The sequence below is a fragment of the Uranotaenia lowii genome, chromosome 2, assembly GCF_029784155.1.
Source record: "Uranotaenia lowii strain MFRU-FL chromosome 2, ASM2978415v1, whole genome shotgun sequence".
Taxonomy (NCBI): domain Eukaryota; kingdom Metazoa; phylum Arthropoda; class Insecta; order Diptera; family Culicidae; genus Uranotaenia; species Uranotaenia lowii.
In genome coordinates this window covers 225,450,364-225,474,152 of record NC_073692.1, presented here as the reverse complement: position 1 = coordinate 225,474,152, position 23,789 = coordinate 225,450,364, and the positions used below count along the sequence as shown (strand labels likewise).

The following is a 23,789-nucleotide window of genomic DNA, read 5'->3' as shown; positions in this document are numbered from 1 at the left end:
AATATTTTCCATTGGAGACGGCATGTATTCGTTTGCATTTATTTATCAGTTTTAAGTGGGAACATTGGGGATAAAATATATAAATTTGCTGGGAAATTGATTTCACTTGTTTGGTTCTCTATTGATTCGAATGGCTTTTCACTGTTTCAGGTTCATTCACGGTCACTTGTTTTGCTTTATTTTCGCGGGAATTATTTCATTTCATAAACGACTGAATATCACATGCACTCTGAGTAGAGTTGGGATTTTTCTAACAGTTTTTCTTCGTGTTTAGATTTTAATATTTTTAACTCTGTCAAGAACATATTTTCAACAACTCAAAGGGCGGATTAGAAAGCTATCGAGATGGTTTTTATTTTCTCTGAGAAAATCGGTTCGCTATTTGCATTCACCTACCAGGCATTTCAGAATACTCATCGTTTGGTTTTCTTTTCTCCGAACACGTTTTGAAAGTTATGATTCCGTAGATCAGTCGCAATTAACAATTCATTTGCATAACACAAATTTGATTTTTTCTTCATTCTTTCTAAATAATTTAGCTAATGAATGGATTTTCTTTTCCGTTTCAGTCCGGATAATGAGTGAAAGTGTCTCTGTGAGTCTACTCTAGATGGTGATTCTCTACCTTATTTACTTATAGTTTTTGTTTATAGTTTTTTTTTAAATTTTCTTTTACAGGTGCTTTTCTCACTGCTCTCAAAACTAGATTCGGACTCAATTTTTTTTTATTTTCCGATTTTCAGGAAAACGGTTACAGTTTTGAATAATAATATGCATAATACGTTTACCATTGCAATTGATTTTGTTTTTGTTATCTAACTAATTAATGTATATTCTCTATCACTCGCTCCTTTTTCTCTTGATACAAAATTTACCAATACTCTATGGTAAAATTTTGTCTGCCATTAATCGCTAGGTTTTTGTTCTATATTTATAATATTTGACGTATTTTTAATCCTCAGTAATGAATGAGTTTTAGTAGTAAATTCAACTGTAAGAGCAGCGTTTTCATACCTTGCATTCGAATGTACCGTTAAGAAATTGCAGCGTTCCTAAAATTTGTTGAAGTTAACATGAAAATTAATACTAAAAAATACACAAAAAATTTTAGATTGAAATCATAAACCAAGCCATCCGTTTAAGCAAATATCGAGAGCCGAACATCGAATTCGAATAAATATCAAATATTGAAAATGAAAAAAAAAAAATCAAAAATCAGAAATAGAAAATTGAAAATTGAAAATTGAAAATTGAAAATTGAAAATTGAAAATTGAAAATTGAAAATTGAAAATTGAAAATTGAAAATTGAAAATTGAAAATTGAAAATTGAAAATTGAAAATTGAAAATTGAAAATTGAAAATTGAAAATTGAAAATTGAAAATTGAAAATTGAAAATTGAAAATTGAAAATTGAAAATTGAAAATTGAAAATTGAAAATTGAAAATTGAAAATTGAAAATTGAAAATTGAAAATTGAAAATTGAAAATTGAAAATTGAAAATTGAAAATTGAAAATTGAAAATTGAAAATTGAAAATTGAAAATTGAAAATTGAAAATTGAAAATTGAAAATTGAAAATTGAAAATTGAAAATTGAAAATTGAAAATTGAAAATTGAAAATTGAAAATTGAAAATTGAAAATTGAAAATTGAAAATTGAAAATTGAAAATTGAAAATTGAAAATTGAAACCTAAATCATCAAAAACCTTTATGAATCCATTTTTTCTACGTAAGCAGCATTCACTCGCATCCACATAACCTCTGTCAGACTCAATAATAGCTTTAAATTTACGTGCAAACTCGTTACTACCCATTGATCACTGTTCAGTCGTCGCTCGGCTTTTCTCATTTCCCAAACAACGTCGCTCATCGCTCGATTTCTAATTTGAAGTTGCAGGTTTTCAATTGAATTTTTAAAGGTTTTTTTTTATATTTTAGTTTTGCCTTTTAATTGATTGATTTGGATTAAATACTGCACCAATAGCAGGTTCTTCGTTTCATTTTAATTGTTTCCGTTGTTTTTCTTTTACAGGTTCAGGGTTGTGTTGTTTTTAAAAATGCATCCTTTAGTGAAAATATAAGGGTCCTTTCGAGTTAGTTCCTAGCTGTGTAAAATGGGAAAGATGTATGAATAGTAAAAATCTATGACAGAATGTGTATGTTTTTTTTCGTTTAATTCTTTCTTTCTTTGGAAACGAACTTGTAGGTTGAACTAAGGCATTCTCTTTGAAGAGCTTCTCCTGCTTGTTTTTTTTATTAATCATATTTTTTATCAATCATTTTTCATTTCATTTCCAAACTAGAACGTTAGTTGCATGTTTTGAGTATAATTCATTTTCAAAGTTTGTTTTTTGAGTCGTTTCGGAGGAACAATTCGTAGTTTTTTTTTGTTTTGGGTTTAGATCTCGAGAATAGTTTTATTTGAGTATTTCATTTGGTTTTGGCAATTTTATTGAATAAGTTCTGAAAGTATGAAAAGTCCAAACGGTTCGTGTCAAAACAAAATTGAAAATTTTCGATTATTTTATATCCTATGATTTAACCTAGCGCACTCCTTCTCTTTCGTTAGCGGCTTATTTATCCTTGTATCAGCATGAGTTATATTATTTACAGCTTGTGATTTAATCTTACCATACTTAGTAATTAACAGCTAGTGTGTACTTTTCAAGCACATTGAGTGACACAGTTGTCAATAGCATCAGTTGGCATTTTACCGGTGTTGCTTTTGAAAGCTTTATTAAATACAACTCTGCTTATATTACACGTTTATAGCTTCCTTGGGAGTTTAAATTCTTCACTCGACCTACACCAGGTAGGATCGGGAACACGCAGGGTTGCCATTGTATCCTTTACTTTATTGTAAAACCATTCGCACCAAAGTGCGTCGTCGATCGACTGCTTGAGTTTGCAGCTGGTTTTCTAATAGTTCTATGCATCTGTGCATTGGTTCCATGTTTTATGTTTTGTTTGTTTGTTTGTTTTTTGCTTACATTGCTTGTTTAGTTGTAAATATTAAACCGACAAGTCCGACAACACTGCTGCTGGTAACGATGTAAACGACACAGGCCCATAGTTTTGACGTTTTTGCAGTACCTTGACGAGTCTTTGCAATCTGAAACTGGAAAGAGAATCAAGGCATTAGTAATCGAAACTAATCTAGGATCAGAAAAGATTTGTTCATGTAGCACTCATTCAATCAACATGAAAACAATTGGCATAAGCCTCATTATCGGATCCTCGATGCTTATCTGAACTTTCATTTAGTTAAAGACGCAGGATTAAGTGGTGGAATAGAGTTATCTTTAAATAACTACATATCACATTAGCGATAGCTATTTGTCACTTTCCACTTCTCATATTCCCTAACTGAGAAAGTACTCATTCCTCAGTGAGTATTCTGATACTTCAACTCCTTTCTACCTGCCAACACTGCAGTGTAACTTCTAACCACAGTTTGAGTTATATTGATCCACAGTGTGAGGATGTAAACATTTGTACCGTGTACATCATCACGAGCTGTCATCAGCAATTATCGATTCCGTTGTTCGCAAATGCGAATTGATTATCACTGTGGAGAATTAAAATAAATATTTTTGGTTCTTCCGTAGGAGTAGCAAATCACCTCTGCTATCAAGTTTCATTGGAATCCTGTGTGTGTTTGTATTCGTTTTTTTATTGTTGCTCCCTCCCTGGTTTTGTTTTGATCGAGTTTGACTCCAGACACATAACCTTAACGAAGGAAAAGCTGGTAAATCTGCTCAATTTTGTTTTTGCACTTAACCACTATTGTGATGTCGTCAGCATAAGCAACCGAAGATCGTTGCCGCATAGCTGTTCTAATCGTTTAAGGAGAGGGTGAAGGTACAATACAAACAAGTGCATCGACAGAGGGTCTCTCTGTTTCACACTTCTTTTGAATGAGAAAGCTCGCGACAAATGTGTAACCGGTTGGTTACAAATCGTTTGATCTTTGTTTTCAATTTGCAGTTATTCAGCTCTAGAACATTCATGTTCTTTGTCCAGTTTGTCTCACAACAAGATAGCACCACAGTAGGCTACATTTTACTGCTGGCTGCTGTCATTTCACAGAGGAGGAAAAGGAGGAAAGAATAAGAGATAATGGAAGGCGAAAAGGAAGCTTGCTTCCGTAAAAATTGCTCTTTTCTGTACCAGGCGTCCGTGTGTGAAGTCAAGTTACTGTAAAGTGTTTGTGAAAGTCCACGGAATCCACCCGGATACCGGATTGTCTTCGTCACGGCTCGGCCCCCAGACCCCTTGTAATCTCGCGCCAAACACGTAAAGGACCAGCATCTTCTTCCTCGGGTTCTGCGGATCCCTAATTATTAAGGAAGACTTCCCTTCTCGGCCTGTCCGGATACGTGGCATTCTCGTGGGCAGGCCTATTAATAGCCAACGAAGGAAGACGCCTGCAACGCCCGCTGGCGCCGACGGTTTCGGCACCCTGTCGATACGCCCTCAAATCGATGACCCTCCTGCTTCCGAAATTGGATTTCCGGAACTACGACGTCGCGACGCAGTAACAGCAGCAGCACATTGCGGTTAGTGAATCAATTACACGCCACAAAAGACACAGAACATTGTTTTATACACACAAACAACACGCCACATATCAACATCAATAAAAATAACGTAGAAACATAAAATTTCCAGATTTGTGTATTTTATCCGTAAAGTCCTTGGTTACCTAGTAGCCAGAAGGCTCTGAGGTTCCGTACTTATAGAGTACCTGGCCTTGGCTGGTCTAGCCGCTGAATATCGATCCGTAACAAATGTCCGTTCACTAGTAATTGTGAAGTTGAAGCATCCATAATTTGCTGAAGAAGATTAACAAAACCAGAGTTGTTCCCGAGTGAGCACATTTTTTTTTTCCTTGTAGGGGAGAGCCCACTGCGACCAGTAGTTGATCTATTGTGGTAGTTACACCGCGTTACTGTATGCTATCAGGCTCACCTGCACTATAGGTTGAAGTGACAGTTGATTGCTGACTGAGCATTTTATCCCAATCGGGTATGATATCAAAGATGTATGATATAACCTTCTTAGGGCTGATATGCAACCATTTGTCTTGTGCGCTTATTAACTTTGCCCCAAGAACACGCTCTCTCCTCTTAAGGAGGGCGCAGCAGTTGCATAAGAGATGCTCTGCAGTTTCTTTTTCGAACCCGCAGAACCGACAGTCGTCGTTTTGAATAATGTTTATCCTTTTGAGATGCTGTTTTGTTGGACAGTGTCCTGTCAATAGACCAGTGTAAGTACTTAACTCGTGCTTACTTAAGTTCAACATGTTTTTGGAGAGTCGTGCGCTTGGTTCAATGAATCTTTTCGCCTGAGTTGCTCCCTCTGCTGTTCTCCAGTTGGAGACAATAGTGGTGCTTTCCCAGTTCTTGAGTTCCATATTCAAGGCACTCCTAGATACTCCGCAGAAAGGTTCAGGTCCACTTAACAGGCCCTGAGATCCTTCCCTAGCTAGCTGGTCTGCTTCTTCGTTCCCTAGGATACCGCAGTGGCCTGGAACCCAGAATAAAAATACTCTGTTCCGTATGGCCAGGTTTCTTAGTGCAACAATACACTCCCATACTAGCTTGGAGTAACATGTGAAGGTACTTAGTGCTCGAAGAGCGGCCTGACTATCAGAGAATATATAGATACTTGTGTACCTGTATCCTCTTTTCAAACAGGCTAAAGTGCACTCTAAAATTGCTTGAACTTCTGCTTGGAATACTGTTGGCCAGTTTCCCATAGGAATTGAGATCCTGAGTCTAGGTCCGAACACCCCTGCCCCAGTTCTATTATCCATTTTAGACCCATCAGTAAAGAATTTTATTGATCCGGAAGGAACCGCAGGTCCACCTGACTCCCACACGTCCCTATTATTGATAGTTACATTGTATGGTATGTCTAGGTTGAAAACGGGTTCCATCCAGTCATCGTTCTTCACAATAAGTGAGTTTATTTTAAATATCTTTAGGATTTTAAGGTGTCCTGTAAGATCCCCCTCATAGAGAGTTTTGTTTTTGGAGAGTCTCAAGGCACTACGTTCTGCCTCTAACTCAATAAATTGATGTAGTGGCAGTATATTTAGTAGTGCATTCAGAGCCTCGTTTGATGTGCTTCGCATAGCGCCAGTTATAGCTAGGGTTGCTATTCTTTGAAGCTTCGCTAGTTTCTTCCGGGCCGTAGCTTGCACAGTTTTGGTCCACCACACTAAAGAAGCATACGAGATTTTGGGTCTTATTATAGCAGTAAATATCCAATGGATAATTTTCGGCCTTAGTCCCCATTTTTTCCCTACTCCTTTGAGGCAAACCCATAGAGCTATTGTAGCCTTGGCTATTACATGCTCTATCTGCGGATTCCATGATAGCTTTGAATCTAGTATGATGCCTAAATATTTCACCTGTGATTCGAAGTTTAGCACTTCCCCGTCTAATGTTAGTGGTTAGTGAGCACATGGTTTCGAGTAGGTGCGGCCGTGTCACCCGATCGTTTGCATTCTCCAGATTGAACGAAATAAGTTTGCCTCTCCGTTTTCGAACGAAGAGCTGGGCCTCGCGGTCTTTCAGAGAGAGAGAGTATTGCTTCAAAGATTGGAGCACTTTTGACTGCCCGTCAATACTCCATGTGCTCGAAAAACTAGATCCAAACGAGCTTTTGGGAATGACTCTCTCCCAGATAAAAGAATCTTCCGCTTGTTCGCTTGCGCTGGCCGCATACATGCCATGATAGTGTTCATAAAGATGCACCTGGATTTCCTCTGGACGATCCACTATTTCGCCAGGCCCAAGTTATTGTTATCAGGCTGTGTTATTGATGTTTGTTTGCGGTTTCTTTTACCCAGTTGGAAGAGCAAAATAGACTTTCGCATGAAAATATCTGAGAATTTTTGCTGATGCAAGAGCATTTCAGCCTTGATGCGGTTGATTTCGATTTCTAACGCAGTAACGTCGAGATTTTTTCTTGCATACGATAGCCACCAGGCTATTCATGATAAAAAAAAAACGACGTTGACGAGTCTAGTATGTCCACTGTGATTGAAACTCCTCTATCACCTCCGCAGAGAAAAGGTGAGGCCGGAGCATCCAGTATCCACGACCAGGAGAATATCCAAGTCGAGGGAGGCATATCCGAAGGGTCGAAGGGAAATAGCTTCACGGTCACTGAAACAGCATATACAGTTGCGTTCAAAAAAGAATGAAATCGCGTGAAGCCGCGCACCCACTTCCAACTTTGACAAGCTGCCATTTCTCTCACGGTTGATATTTTTGTATGAAAATTTCACACAACCTAGTTCAACTATCCAACTAACGTTCTACAAAATTTGAAGTCTTTACAATGACAGAAAACGAAGTTACAGCTATTCCCGTAAAAAGGGAAATTTGGAGTTCCGTCACTAAATTTCCTGTATCTTTGATGATTTTCATTGAAAAATCTTGAAATTTGGTACAAAGATGCAAAAATGTTTGATCTAATACCAGGCTAAGTTTCGTCAAAATCGATGAACGTGATCAAAAATGGTGTCGGGTACAAAATGAGGTTCATTATCGCCAAGCAGACGATTTCATTCTTTTTTGGACGGATGTTTGTATGGAAAACATCGTAATCCATTTGTTCTTGGTTTTTCTTTCTCAAAAGCAAAATTTTTCACAAAGAATGTTGTAAAATGATAGGAACTTCATTCCTGCTTTGTTTAGAAATAAATATTTTTCCAACAGACCTGGTATTTAAACAAAAGAGCGAATAGAATACTTGTTTTAATTGTGTATCAAATTTGTTTTTCGGTACACTCAGAGGAAATCTATCTATATATATAAAAAGTAAATTCCGTTTGTTTGTTCGTTTGTATGTTTGTCTTCAATAGGCTCAGCTGCCTTAAGAGCTAGAGAGCTGAAATTTGGCATGGGTGCTCATTAGGGCCAGGAATGATGAAAAATGTTTTTAGATTTTCGGATGACCCCTTTTGAAGGCGGTCGTCCATACAACAACGGTTTTATTCCCCCGAACCAAAAGTCATGGCACCCATTTTGTGGACCGACGTTCGTTTCCGTTCGTTTTGTTGGCGGGATTATTTTCACCATCACTATGGGCAGGCTATTAGAAACGACCATCCAGAGCTCACATGTACTGGATAGCAAATCAAAGCTTGCTGAGCATTAAAAATTTGAAAGTGAAAATTTTGGCGGGTGTTTTTTGTACCTTCTACTGTTCAAAGCACATGCTACCGGTACGAGATATTTGGATACAATTTTAAGACTACATTTTGATTGAAAAATACAACTATCCTGTTAAGAATATATTGACTAGAATAGTAGTGGCTTTCAAAGTACTCTTTGCCGCCGCTGGGGGGCTTTGGGGGTCAACCATTTTCATATTTTTGGAATTCCTCATAAGAAAAAAAAAATCAGATTCAGAGTTTATGCAGTTGAAAACATGCAAAGTTTTTTTTTAAATGTCTTTATTCTAGAGATTTTCAGCTTTCAGCTGGTTCATCTCCATGCAAAGTGAGTTTTCAACATGCTTAACAAAATCATCCATATTGAAAAGTGGGATAATCTTCAACAGATATTTTCATTAAATAAGGGATAGAAAAGATAAAAAAGCAGTTAAATGTTTTGAAGATAAAACTATTAGGCCAAATCTATTCAAGCTTCCTAAGAAATGATGTTTGTCAATATTAAGTTTTCAATGTCTTAGTCATCTTGCCGTTTTTATACATCGGATTGGGTTGTAAATTGGCCGATAGGGGTTATTTGGGACAAACAATTGAATTCACTTATCCAAATTAAAGTCAGGGGTCGGTCTAAGAGGTCGTTCATATTTACTATTCACTGATTTTGCGATATTGTCGTTATTATACACCTATTTAAAAGAAATTGGTACACGATAGTTTTGAGGGACGATGAATCGATTTCAGGTATTGAATTCAGCGTAAGGGGCCGGCAATGGGGTCGTCCATATTAACCTTACAATATTTGAAATATCGTCATTATTATACATCGGATTGGGATGAAAATTTGCACACGGTAGTTTTCAGAGACGGACAATCGACTTCAGATATCAAAGATTGTATAAGAAGCCACCAAAAGAAGTTTAACTTTTTGGCAATAATTGCGTTGTTATGCGACGATCGACTCGAAATTTTTAGACGGGGTTTTTTTTTGGCACGGACAATCAATTCCTGATTTCTAATGAAGTAGCAGACGACAGAAGAGGTGTTCGTTCAATATTTTTGCAATTATAACTTAACAATTAATTCGGAAATGCATCTGGAAAATATTTGGCTATTGACTTTCATACAAACTGTTCATAACATATTCCAAGTTGAAAGCGAAACGGAGTTCGTATGGGGACAGCTAGTCTATATATATAAAAAGCAATTATCTGTATGTTTGTTTGTTTGTTTGTTTGTTTGTTTGTTTGTCCTCTATAGACTCAGCCGTCTTAAAAGCTAGAGGTCTGAAATTTGGCATGGATACTCATTAGGTCCAGGAAGGATGAAAAATGTTTTCAGATTTTTGGATGACCCCTTCTGAAGGGGGTCGTCCATACAACACAAATATGGTTTTCACGATATTGACGTTATTTTTTGTCGGATCGTGTTGAAAATTGGCACTTGAGTATTTTGAAAGACGAGAAATCGATTGCAGTTATCAAATTTAGGGTCAGGGGTCGGCCAAAGGGGTCGTCCATATTCACTGATTAATGTTTTTGCGATTTTGACGTTATTCTACATTGGATTGAGATGAAAATTTCCGCATAGGAGTTTTGAGGGACGCTCTTCTGCTTTCAGGTTTCAAATCTTGACTCAGGGGTCGGCAAAAGGTGTTATTATCTGTTCACTGTTTTTACGATATTCTCTTGATTGAGCATAGAATTGTAATGAAAATTGACACATGGGAGTTTAACAGAAAAGATAATTGATTTCAGGTGTCAAGTTTTGAATCGTGGTAAAAAAAAGGCCGTCCATGCCAGTTGCTCACTGTTTTCGCGATATTGTCGTGATCATGCATCGGATTGAGATGAAAATGTTCAGATGAGGGTTATAAACTATGAGCAATTGACTCCAGGTAGCATGTTCCGGGTCAAGGGTCGGCGAAAGGGGCGTCTATATTCACTATCACTGTTTTCAAGTTCCTGACGTTATTTTACACATAATTTGAAAAGAAAAAATGGCACAAGGGAGTTTTGAGGAACGTAAAGTTGGTTTCAATTATCGAATTTCGGGCCATGGGACAGAAAAAGAGGGTTTCATTGAAAGTTCAGTGTTTTGTGCAATAATTTTGTTAGAGGCAGTTAATTGATACCAATTTAAGTGTGAAGGTCAAGCAAAAGAGTCGTGCACATAAAGAAATAGTACATGTTTCTGCCATAATGTCTAGATTTTGCAACCGATCGAGAAGAAAACACTCTCACATAAATTTTAATAAAAAGCCAATCAACCATTTAATTTGAATTTCAAGTAATAGTAATAGTAGCAAATTTAAACACTGTTGAATTTTTTCCCCAAAATTGTCGAAAGAATGTTTCGAATTCATTTTCTAAACTCATTTTGACGTACCAATGATTTAAAGCGAAACGAAGTTCGTACGGGATCAGCTAGTCTTATTATAAATATCATAAGATACATCTTATGAACCACTTTTTTGCGTCCAAACTAATTTTCATAAGAGTCTTATGAAATTCTTTCAATTTTTATACGATGTTCTTATGAAAAATAGAAGAAACGGCATTGTGAAAAAATGATGAACACATTCATTCATTGCATCAGTTTTTTTTTCATCATCTAAAACAGTACGAAGCAATCGTCAGTTCATAGTTATTATAGTTTTCCTTCAATGTTAAATGTTATTGTTATCTCCGGAATGGTAAGTTCGATTTGATGTTTTTGGTGTGAACGTTGAATATATTAGTAAACCAAAATACATAATTTGTTTACTTTTCAGCACTTTTCAGCAAGCTGATCGGCAAAAAACGAAAGGTCAAAGATTATGATGCGGCAAAAAAAAAACTTTGATGGAGCTGTCTGTTGATGCGCTGCTGATGGTGACAATGAAGGATTTAATTTTAAACGAATTTGGCAAACAATAAAGTGAATGTTTTCAGCATGAAATATCGAGAATTTTTCTTATTAGAAAGTGATTTACTGTTTCCATAAGAATCTCTTATGAAAAGCATCAACGTCTCATTGAAGTAGGCGTTCATCTTCAGAATTCATTCGCGTCATAAGACAATCTTATGAATTTCATTAATTTTTCTTATGGCGCCACTTTATAAGAGAATCTTATGGCATACATAATAGTATTTTTCTGAGTGTATAATTAGCAGGTCATCTCGCTAAATTTGAAATACTCAGACGGCGCCACATGTATGACGTCAGAAAATTTGGCACTCAGAGAACTCGAGTGCTTGAAGGCGACAACTGAGTAAATGATGATCAGTTTGTGCGAGGCCGTCGGACTTGGTTGTTTTCGTGCAGCAAAAACGGAAAATTTACGTTTTGAATATTCATCTTAAAGGTAATTTCTAGCTATTAATCCGATATTATTTTTATTACAGGGTTCTGTGACGAAGGTGGTCCAAATGCAATTGCCATAACTAAATCTATTACGGCATAATGGGTCCCGGCCCAGGCGACAAAACCCGACGGACGAAAATTTTTTTTTAATTTTTTAAAATAAATGTGTATGCACAATATTTGGACTTTTGTTATTCCAAATTAACAAATCCATCATTTTTCTGAAAAATAATATAGGTTTTAACTATTCTAGCATGGAAAAAGCGGCCAAAACCGGTTCAGAATTATTCGCGCATTCTGAGTAACCATGGCTCAGTTGTCGCGAAAAGGGCTGTTAGCACAGAGAACAGAGTTCGAGCTGGAGCTCAACACGTGTGTGTGAATACCAACCTAAGTTTCAAACCAAATGTGTAAGTGGACTAACATACATAAGATGTCGCTACCGGTACACCTATTTTTGTTTTCATTTTTTCGACACTCTTAGAAATTAATACTCATCGCTTATCTCAAAGGAGGCCAGTGCAATGTATGACAGTAACACAAATTTTGGTGTAATACATTTTAAAACATCATGATTAAAAAAAAAATGCAAATCATATTTCAATCACACTTGAACGCTGTCATATGCCCCATATTGTTCAAACAATTTTGGCGGTGGATTGAAAGTTGAATTCCAAGTGTTAAAGAATGTGTTGGGATTTTACTATCAGTTAACAGTTGTGAACATAAATGTTACAATTGTAAACTATGGCTCGATATTCTGGTTGATGTTACCTGAGATCGATAGATGAGGACTTGTAACTCAGGGTTAGTAATCACTAGAAATGAATAAAGTTATAATTAAACATGAGTTACAAGATAACATCAACCGGAATACCGACCCATAATTAACAATTATAACATTTATGTTCACATTCTCTGTTCTAGAAAACTATTTACTGACAGACATACTTTAAAACTTTTAATTCAACTTTAAATTCAGCGCCAATATTGATTGAACAATATGGGGCATATGCTGGGACATATGACAGCGATTAAAGTATGATTGAAATATGATTTGCATTTTTTTTAATCAAGATGTTCTTAAAATTTATTACACAAAAAGTTGTGTTACTCTCATACATTGCAATGGCCTCATTTGAAATAAGCTATGAGTATTTATTTCTAAGCGTGTCGAAAAAATGGAAAAATTATTGTACTGGTAGCGACATCTTATGGATGTTAGTCCACTTACGAATTTGGTTTGAAACTTAGGTGGGTATTCTCACACACGATTTCAACAAATTTTTGTTCGGGGCCCGATGTCTGTTCTCTGTGCTGTTAGTCAGTTCTGAGTAAAAGCCGTTTAGTCAGAACTGAGTAGGTGCGGTTTTGGCGACAACTGAGTAGCCGTCACTCTGAACTGAGTAGCTGAAAGTTAGCGAGATTTCTAAAACTCTGTTCTTCTTATTTTGCACTCTGTTGGATCATTTTCTCTTCCGAATTAAAGCACGAATGAAGTTTTTATCAATTTTACAACAGTATTTGTGATAAATTTTGCTTTTGAGAAAGAAAAAACCAAGAACAAATGGATTATGATGTTTTCTATACAAACATCCGTCCAAAAAAGAATGAAATCGTCTGCTTGGCGATAATGAACCTCATTTTTTACCCGACACCATTTTTGATCACGTTCATCGATTTTGACGAAACTTGGCCTGGTATTAGATCAAACATTTTTGCATCTTTGTACCAAATTTCAAGATTTTCAATGAAAATCATCAAAGTTACAGGAAATTTAGTGACGGAACTCCAAATTTCCCTTTTTACGGGAATAGCTGTAACTTCGATTTCTGTCATTGTAAAGACTTCAAAATTTGTAGAGCGTTAGTTGGATAGTTGTACTAGATTGTGTGAAATTTTCATACAAAAATATCAACCGAGAGAGAAATGGCAGCTTGTCAAAGTTGGAAGTGGGTGCGCGGCTTCACGCGATTTCATTCTTTTTTGAACGCAACTGTACATATGCGCAGTGTTTCGAAAATCACTCAATTCTCATGAGAGACACTTAAACGTTTTCAACAGCGAAAGCAAAACCTAAATTGTCGGTTGGTGTTCGACAGCGCTGCTCCGAGAATCAAAGAAATAAAGTTTGAAGAGAGACGTTCCTTCTCCAGTTGGAATTCTCAACTGAGTGAGGAGCTACCTAATTTTCAGTTTCTTCTTTCAGTCAATAACTTTTCTTGCTCAATCACTCACTCACTCACTCGTTTACTAATCGATGATCGAATGCTGTCTGCCTGATACATCTTGCTTTGTTGTTGCTGTTGTTGGGGAGGACCAAAAAAGCCATTCAAACACGCAGGCAGTCTGTATAAACATATGTATCTGCCACTTTGGCAGAAAGTACGCCGGCAGTATGAACCGATGCAAGGCCGTATTGATTGAGTTTGAGTGAGTGAGTGAGTGGATTTTCGAATTGGATCTTGTATCAGTAAGAGTCTCAATCACTTCTGATACACCAGGTAGTGAGCTTGAGAGATCGACTTAGATGCGAATCCGCTCTCGCTTTTGAATCTTGTTTACATTGACTTCGCATTGTCGCTCTGCATTTTGAATGTTTCCAACTAGAAACCTATCTTGAGCGTTTCTTCCGAATGATTTTCGGAACACTGCATATGCGTAGCTGTTGCTCTCAGCTGTTCGCGTAGTCCTTTGCTAACGTATTTACGATCAAGACGTGCCGAAGATTGTTGTGTGATGTAGGTATGGCCTGGATTGTTTGGTCGAGAAGCTGTATTTGTTGCACTGCGGCCAAAGGATCGGCGCTGGGATTTGTTCCTGTTGCGACGCGTTGTCGTATTACGGAGAGGAAATTACCACCTATGACGTGTTCGGTACAATGTCGTAGATAATATGCCAGTGTGGAATTGAAAAAAAAATCTCTCTTTCTGAGAATAAACTGAGCTAATTGGGAAACGGGATGGTTTATTTATACTCTCTTATACTGGTGCGCTCTCTCTTGATTATGCCATTTTACTCTTCGGTCTCGCTGGTTGCTGTGTTACAATACACTGCAACTACTCCCTCTCCTAGTTCCGAGGCGCCTTTACCACACGATTGTGCTTGACGACCATTGCTTGACAGAACCGGAAGGGCTTCAGATGATGGTTCTTCTTCCGGAAGGCTCTCCATTGGATCTTCGTAGACTGAGTCATCAATCGGCTCAGGACCAGAGGTGGCTCCGTCCGCTTCGTTACCATCAAAATCTTCATAGGGATACTTCATAAATTGGTGGCTGCGACGTTTGACAGTTCCAATCTATTGAGTGTGGCATTCGTAGAGCACAAAGCTTAGCCTAGCCACGATGCGACCACGAATCCAGGACTTCCTGTTGGGTTGGCGGTAGTCCCGGACGTAGACCGTTTCGTTGATGTTGATCCTTCTTGGTACGGTTTTGATATTCGACAGTTTCTTTCTGTAGACCTGGACTTCAAGTTGTCGAATCTGATGCGCTAACATTCGCTTGAAAGGACTTTCCCCAGTCGACGTATGTGTTGTGGCTCGGTACATCTCCAGGAATGAATGTAGTTGGACACTTATCGGCCTCCTTTCAAACGAGGGGTCACTCGCCAGCTTCTTCAGTGCCACATTGACCGTCTTGATCGCGTTCTCAGCTGCTCCATTCGAACATGGTCTATACGGTGCTGTCGTCAGATGCTTGATGCCACGGAAAGAACAGAATGCCTGGAATTCTTCCGATGTAAATGCAGTGCCGTTATCCGACACCAGAGTGTTGATGAGACCGAATCGGGAAATATATTCGGCCAATTTTTCCGACGTCTCCTTGAAAGTTAACGTTCGAACGGGGTAAATTTCGAACCACTTGCTGTAGCTATCCATCAGGACTAGAAAATCGGTGCCTTGGAATGGAAAGTGATCGACATGAACTCGATTACCAGGGGCGAAAGTCAACCGCCATGGTGAAATTTGATCACTCCTCTCCGGCCGCAATTGGAGACAGAATTCGCATTTCTTCCCGATGTCCTCGATTTCCTTGTCAAATGATGGCCACCAGAAATATGACCGAGCTAGAGACTTCATCTTGACGATCCCCATGTGTACGACATGGAGTTCACTCAGCAACGATTTCCGAAGCTTCGTCGGGATGACAATGCGGAAACCCAAGGGAAGAACAACTTCCTTCACACTTAGTTCGTCTCGTCGATGGAACAGCTTCTTGATTTCGCCGTCCTCAAGGCTTTGAGGCCAGCCCGATTCCAGGTACTACACGACTCGATTTATTACCTTGTCTTTCCGGCTTTCGATTATGCCCAGACAATCATTTGGTAGGTATATCAAATTTGCAACACAAATATACGTGCAAATATACGTGTAAACATATTGTAAATATTGCAGCAAAACCAGTATATACGTATCATTTTGGAGGCCATAAAGGGACATAAGCACACATATTCTTGATTTGGATTGTTTTGTCGTAATAAAATCATGCAATGTATTTAAATACGACAAAAAATAACGGGAGTTAAATAAAAAATGAGAATTTTTTCAAAACAAAAAAAAATTTTTTTTTTGAGGGATGTTTTCCGAAGAAAAGTTCTGTGTGCGTTGAGAAGCCCGTAGCTAAACCAAAGTGTTTTAATTTAATTTAATTTTTAGTCATCATTTGGATCTATATGTGATCTGTTGATCAGAATAAATAAATATATTAAAAAAACATAATGTATTTTCTTAAAAAAAATGTCAGTGAATGTTTGAGTAAGGGCCGTGGATGTTCGACGCAACTTTGTCGCGATGCTCTCACAAGAACGTTGTACGGCACTTACGTGCATTTTCCGGATACAATTCCGGATTCTTGTAGTCAGTTGCTTCGTGTCCCTGGCCCTCCAATTGTTTCTATGCACTAGGGCACTGATTGAGCCAGAGAAATCCTCTATTGGGCGGCACTGGGGCAAGTTTGTTGGGTTACGATCTTTCGGCACGAACGGTATCTTTTTCTCCTCAAGGTACGCCAGCCAGCCAGAACGAATGACGTCCCGCGATATTTTTTGGTTATCCACCGACACTGTGATTTAACCGTCTCAATCTGCTCCTCCGTGTACTCCGGCGACCTCGTCTTCTTCCTGCAGACGATTTCTTCCATCTTGAGGGTACGATGGATCAATACGTGGGTGCAGTCATATTTCCGACCGGCGTCACGCAGGCTGGTTGCGTCCTTGTTGTCAAACAGCTTCTTTAACGATGTCTTCCTCTGCTTCGTCATTATCGTCACTGGATGATCACTTCCGACCTTCCGCTCTACGTTCAGGGAACCCAGGATACGATATACCGTACTGACAGGTTCATTTTCTTCCTTAAAATGTGTCACCGTGAACTTTTTTCCTTGCTGGAAATGCGTTTCGTAGAACCGTACAATGCGTTCGCGTAGCACGTGCTGTTTCGACGCCATCTCTGCTTTGACTTAATTCAATCTAGCAAAACTAAACACGCCTACTGTTTCTAGGGAGCCCAAAGAGCAATTTTCTTGGAGAAAGAAAATTTTACGCTCTTTATTTGAGTAAGTGAAAGGTATTGAAAACATTCTCGATTTTTATTTAACACTCGTTATGCATGGGACGCACATTCTAGGTGCATATATACGAATTGTCGTAATAAAAACATGCATAGCATTGAAATACGATAAAGCATATGCATGGGCCGCACATTGTAGGTGCAGATATACGAAAATGAGTTTAAATAACATTCATATGATATAATCTGTAAAATAATATACTACTTCTGGTTGTGTGGGTGGTCTGCTTCCGCTCCATCAATGAGCGGGTTTCGACTTCGATACAATTGAGAAAACTTATGGCTTCTTCCTCGTCTACCTCCTCGTCTTGGTCACCTGTACCTGGAAAGCGAGAAAGAAAATCTGCTACGACGTTGGATGTACCTTTGATGTGTTGGATCTCGAAATCGAAGTTGGACAAATAGACTGCCCATCTCTGCAAACGCCCTGCTGCTGTATCCGGTATGCATTTTTCCGAAAACAGACCGGTAAGTGGTTTATGATCTGTCATCAGGATGAAACACCGTAGTAAACTACCAACGCCTCCCGATCGATGACCGAATAGTTGGACTCATGCTTCTTAAAAACTCGGGAAGTTTGTCATTGATTCATCCGAATCGTTACCATCAGTTTCTAGCGGGCTAGAGCTGATAGATTTCGCAATTTTCGCTTTCCGCGTTAAAGGCATCACGGGAGGTGCCGCTGAGGCTTAATCCTGCATTTGTTGGTATTGGATTGTTGCTCAATACTTTCATTTGATCAGCATACAGTTTTTGGACAAGAAGTTTCTTGTTTTGGATGCATGGAATGCCAATGTGTACAAACAAACTCATGGCAATACAAACATGTTTGTTTCTGACCTTTGTAGCTCAGAGTGGTTTGTTTTTCCATTGATTGTAACAATAGACTGAGTCGATTTGGGGACACTTTTGAATTTCTCAAACCCTGGGGTCTGAAAAGCTTCGTCTTGGTCCAAAACTCATCCATGATTTTTTGTAGAATTTTTAAGTAATGTTTACATGAGTAAATTTGAACTTTTAGGTTTGTATGGGAAAATTGAATATTTTGTACTGAAAAATCAACTTCATCTTTGTTTCTTCTGTGGAACCGAGCCAGCTGACGATTTTTGGGCCAATTTATAAAATTCCTAAAGGAAATTTTCCGCTGAACAACCTTTTTCAAGACCGTAACTTCGTATCTTATTAAGCAAAAAAAAGTTATTAGCTGTTTGACAGAGGTATGTCTTTTCGCATTGATAAACAATTAATGCTCTGCTCCGTAGTTCCACCTCCCCGTGGTGCAGAGTGGAAACGTGTCTACAGACTCGTCACCTGTAGATGTACGGCCAAGAGAACTACACGTCACACTTTGTACAGTCAGCTACCGACGGGCTGCGTGCCGAGTGGGACAAAAACGTGCTGCGACTGGGCACCTTGGTACCAGTGCTCAGTTGCAAGAGGGAGGGGTCGTAACGTGTATCGGGTAGTCGCGACCCCGATATGCGGGACGACCAAATGTTCGAGCGAGTGTTGGTCGAATTCGCGCGTCGGGTGGTCCTAGCCCTGATTCGCGGATATGACCGACTCACGACGGGCAGAGGGGCCTTGTGCCGTAATATGTGGTGCCCATGCATTGGATGGGCCTCAGGATGGGTCTCGAAGTGTCGAGACGGAGAAAAAGTGGGATTTGTGATTATCTCCAGACTCGAAGAGAGGCGAGTTGTTCTCGTCTCGAATTGGGTCAAGAGACGGAATGAACGAGGGCTCTCGAGACACGAGGAGAGACGGGTCGAGACGCCTCAATTTGTGTCAAGAGGGGGAATGTGAGAGGGCCTCGAGTCGTGAGGAGAGGCGGGTCATGACGTCACGAATTGCGACGAGAGTCCTAATAACTTGTTTGCCTAATAAGATACGAAGTTGCAGTCTTCGACAAAGTTGTTCAGCGGAAAATTTCCTCTAGGAATTTTATAAATTGGCACAAAAACTGTCAGCTCGCTTGGTTCTACAGAAGAAACAAAAATGAAGTTGATTTTTCAGTACAAAATATTCAATTTTCCCATACAAACCTAAAAGTTCAAATTTACTCATGTAAACGTTACCTAAAAATTCTACAAAAAATCATGGATGAGTTTTGGACCAAGACGAAGCTTTTCAGACCCCAGGGTTTGAGAAATTAAAAATGACCCCAAATCGACTTAGTCTATTGTAACAACCTACCTACCTAAGGGTCCGGCGCCGATTGACCGACGCATAGGGCTGAGATAAAAGATCTCCACTGCTGGCGATCCGGAGCCAGCGTCTTCACTGGCTGCCAGTCAAGGTTCTCGTCAACTGTGCGGATCTTAGCGGCTGGACTTCGCCGCCACGAGCTTTTGGGCCTGCCTCTTCTTCGATGCCCTTCTGGATTCCAGTCAAGCGCCTCTTTGCAAATCTCGTTTTCATCTCTTCGCAGCGTGTGCCCAATCCATCTCCACTTACGTTCCCGAATCTCGATTTCCAGCGCCCTTTGATGACACCGACGATGGAGTTCAACGTTTGAGATCCAGTTGCCAGGCCACCAAGCGCGGATGATGTTCCATAGGCAGCGATTCACAAAAACTTGCAGTTTTTGCGTTGTCACCGTATATGTGCACCAAGTTTTACACCCGTACAGCAATACGGATTTGACGTTTGAGTTGAAGATTCGGATCTTAGTTCGTAGAGAGATCTGGCGTGACCGCCAGATGTTTCGGAGACTCGCAAACGCAAATCGGGCTTTTCTGATCCGAGTCTCGATGTCCTTCTTGGTACCACCATCAGGCGTAATCTGGCTACCAAGATACTGGAAGCACTCCACTGTCTCAACCTGTTGTCCAGCTACCACGAAATTGGAACGATTTTCTGTGTTGATTTCCATCGACTTGGTCTTTCCGACATTGATTTTGAGACCTGCTGCCTTGGAGCTTTCGGTGAGGTCGTCGAGTTTGCTCTGCATGTCTTGTTGTATTTGGGCGAGTAAAACAATATCGTCTGCCAGGTCAAGGTTGTTCAGTTGCTCAATTGATGAAGGATTCCATGGCAATCCTCGGTTTGGTCTACAGTCAATCAATCCAGTCAAGATCTCATCCATTACGATGAGAAAAAGCAGCGGTGACAAAATACATCCCTGTCTCACTCCAGCACCTACCGGGATTAGTTCGGACAAGACACCGTCGTGCAAGACCTTGCACGACCTTGCACGTGTGACCAACATATTTTATCTAAGTGTTGGTGAATCTCGTGTTCTAGCTTTTTTTTTTCTCAGATTTATGCTTTTATTGCCTTGAGAGCATAGGAGATGAAAACTGAAAACTGAGAAAAAAATGCTTAAATCTGAGGAAAAAAGCTTAAATCTGAGAGATGTGCTCCACACGGTTTGTATAACATTGCCGGGATCTGACCGTAGACCGTAAAGGGGATCATCCATAAATGACGTAGCATTTGGGGGGAGGGGAGGGATTTGACTTTGTGTGACGATGTGTGACGAGAGGGGGGGTAGGGGTTCAAGTAAAGCTACGTAGCTTTAATGAAATAAAAAAAATCAAAACTGTTTTGAGTAATTTTCACTTTCACGCGCCCCTTGGTTGTGCATTTTCCATACATACGCATGCAGTCGCAGATTTTATATTCTCTTCCTCTCTTTTAGACGAAAGCTTCAAGTCAGTCGCCGCTGTCGCCACGACCGACGCCCAACACGAGAGAGGCAAAAGAGAAGAAGTGAATGACGGTTTCGGTCTGAGCGATTAAATTAAAACCCGATTTTTAAAAATAGGGGGTGTGGGGGGAGGGGGGGTTATTAAAGCTACGTTATTATCTAGGGGAGGTCTATGACTTTGTGACGAAATGCTACGAGGGGAGAGGGGGGAGTATAAAAACTCAAAAAAAACCTGCGTCATTTATGGATGTTCCCTGTTTGATGTCGTGATCGTCAACAGCTTGCAGCGCTAGTGCAGGGTCATTAACCTGCACGTTTACGACGATGTCTATTTGGTTGGATTGGCAAACGTTTTCGAGCGTGAAGCAAAGTTTTTTGTCGATGAAGTTGTGAATTTCTTCAAAGTTTAACTATTTCAGCTGTAAGTGTGCAAAGTCTATTCGAAACGGGTTTTCGCGTCGACCCATCTTGAAACATTGAAACGCGGAGCGAATCTGGGTTTCCGACACAGAATTGAGTTGTCTTTAACTAACTAGCCCGTGCTCAAGAGAAAAAAATCGAAAAAAATCAGCCACCCGGCTTGAAAGTTGTGCGTCAACAAACTATTTATATGCCCAATTTTATTACATTTCACCCAATTTACCGAAACTTTGAACCATATAAGTGTGTGCTGATTTGAAGTGAAAATTGCTTCAATTTTACAAGATTAATCGGTATGACATTCAGAAGCGCACAAGATGGTTTGAGATCTTGGAGAAGACGTAAAATATATTTATGAATTTAGCAGATACTTACGACTTGAAATACAAGGTGGACCTTTGCAAACTTTCATGACGGCAGGTCGCGGTTGGTCTTTGCAGGCATTGCCTGCCGGTTTTTTCGTCCCGTACCAAACGCACTGCAGTATTCGGTACTTGATGCCCTGACTGCTGCAAGCTGCATTGCACTGTAGATGAAGAAATTCATAAGCCTCTTAAAGAACTGTTTTAGTTTTTCATAACATACCTCAGACCAGGGTTCCACCCGCCATACACCCTTGCACATTTCGTTGTAGCATTCCTGCTTGGTGACCGGTCTCTCCGTTTCCTCACACCGGTCACTGTTGCTTTCGTTGCCAAATTTACAGAACACCTCCCGCTTTTGGAGGGCCGTGTGCCACGCAAAGCACTTCGATTGCAGACAGAGAGTCCACTCGGTGCTGATCCACCGAGGACATTCGATGTTGCCGCACTTTTCGACCGTTTCCGGTATTGGAAGTCCGGCGTCTTCACAGAGGCCATTGTCGACCGTGTGACTAGAATTAATCAGTTTCACCATACAGTGGACCGACCGGAGCTGGAAGTCGCAAAAATGGAAATCAATTTTTCATAATTTTCTCAACAACCCACCTATCAGTTAAAAATCTTCATAAAGGTCACAAGACAAGTAAAGTTACTCACCCGATATCCACTTCCGTTTGCGCCACAGGTTTGTGAGCACTCAGACCAGGGCGTAGTCATCCATTCAAATTCGATTGCTTCCGTGTGTCCATCGGTTCCGTTTGTTGTGTTCTGGGAATCCAACTGATGCTGTCCCGATTCCCGGCTCCCTCTGGCATTCTTCAGCAGCTCGTAAACATTGATCACCGAGGGGGGACGCATCGGTTCGTCTTGTTCCGCCTGTTCCGCAAGTTCTCCAATTTCGGTGCCCAGATAGCCAAGTTCCTGCTCCATCAGCCACTGATGACCCTTGGAGTTGGTGAAGGTCTGAAAGGGCCATAGAAACTGCTCGCCGCGGGACCACAGGGAAAGGAAAATTTTTTGAATGGAAGAAGAAAAACAAAAAAACGTTTCAATCAGTACTCTCCTCGGCACATGTTTAATTAACGGATACGGAAAAGTTTGCCACTCAACAACAAACAGAATGGGTCGGGATTTTTGGTGGAATGTTTTTTTCTGATTTCGATCGGTTGTGGAGAGCTACTGAAAATTATGATGCTGTTGATGGTGGGTGGAATATGTATTTTTGAATGGTTTATTTGTTGGTGGGAAGTTTTCCAATTGATGAAAGCAAGGCCAATATGAATAAATCCGAATCGATCAACGCTCAAATTTTCGATTCGAGGTGCACCATTACGATAAAAAGTAATCAAAACAAAAATCTGAAGCTAAATAGTTGGAAAATCATTGCGGTACCAGAGTGCTTTATTCGTCAATTATGATATGGAAATGGCTGCTGATTGGAAATAGATCAATTTTGCAGCAGGATTTGAAGTGTGCAAATTCTGCATGGAATCAAATATTAATATTCATCAAAATTAGGATTTGTGAACTGAGTGAGTATATCTATATACAATTGAATAAAAATCACCTTCATTTCAATTAGTTAAGATTTTATTTAGCTGTTTATATCACCATAATGAGAAAATATATACTAGAACTCTGCTGAAGAATAGATTTACTGATTTTGTTTAAAAAAAAATGTTGAAACGTGAAATATGAAATTAAAAATGTCCTAGTCGGAGTACACATGTTCTTAAATGAACTTGTACAAAAACGTAAGGGAGAATGAGGATACTTGATGCTAAAATCAAATTTTCATTTAGCATATTTTGTCAATCATTCTTGAAATTATTCATATAAAAAGGCGAAGTTATTGGTGAAAAGTCCATTTATATGTATATTATTGTGATCACGCTAATAATGTTTTATCTTAAAATTTAATCAGAGTATTTGCATTTGGAATATTTTTACACGATCAACCTGATTAATACAAAATGCAAATTAACACCTAAATTTAACGCTTCATTTCATGACTTTCTTTTTCTTAAAGTTGATTTTAAACAGTCAGAAATAATGTGTACGTCAAAAAAATTTAATAAAACAATATAAAGTTCATATTTTTTTATTTTCACATTGAGCAACTTTATGAATCTAGGAAACGAAGGGTAACAGGGTTGCGTAAAAATTTGCTTCAAAATTACTATTAAATTGTGTTGGCCACTTTTTTTTAATCTTTGATGATTACTTTAAATTTATGATCGTTAGCAAAAC

The 23,789-nt window shown here is 39.2% G+C and overlaps 1 protein-coding gene across 5 annotated transcripts in view; it reads right to left on the bottom strand.

Moving 5' to 3' along the window:
* Positions 1-1,921: 1,921 nt before the first annotated feature.
* LOC129745268 (protein madd-4) overlaps positions 1,922-23,789 on the bottom strand; it is a 797,076-nt gene continuing 775,208 nt past the window's right edge. For 4 of the 5 annotated variants that reach the window (XM_055738232.1, XM_055738233.1, XM_055738236.1 and 1 more), the window contains 4 exons: positions 22,197-22,520; positions 21,763-22,092; positions 21,553-21,703; positions 1,922-3,119 (listed from right to left, as the gene is read on the bottom strand). In XM_055738232.1, the coding sequence (XP_055594207.1) occupies positions 3,001-3,119; positions 21,553-21,703; positions 21,763-22,092; positions 22,197-22,520 (924 nt within the window). In that variant the 3' untranslated portion in view covers positions 1,922-3,000. The remainder of the gene's footprint in view (positions 3,120-21,552; positions 21,704-21,762; positions 22,093-22,196; positions 22,521-23,789) is intronic. The other variant, XM_055738235.1, reaches the window with a different exon arrangement.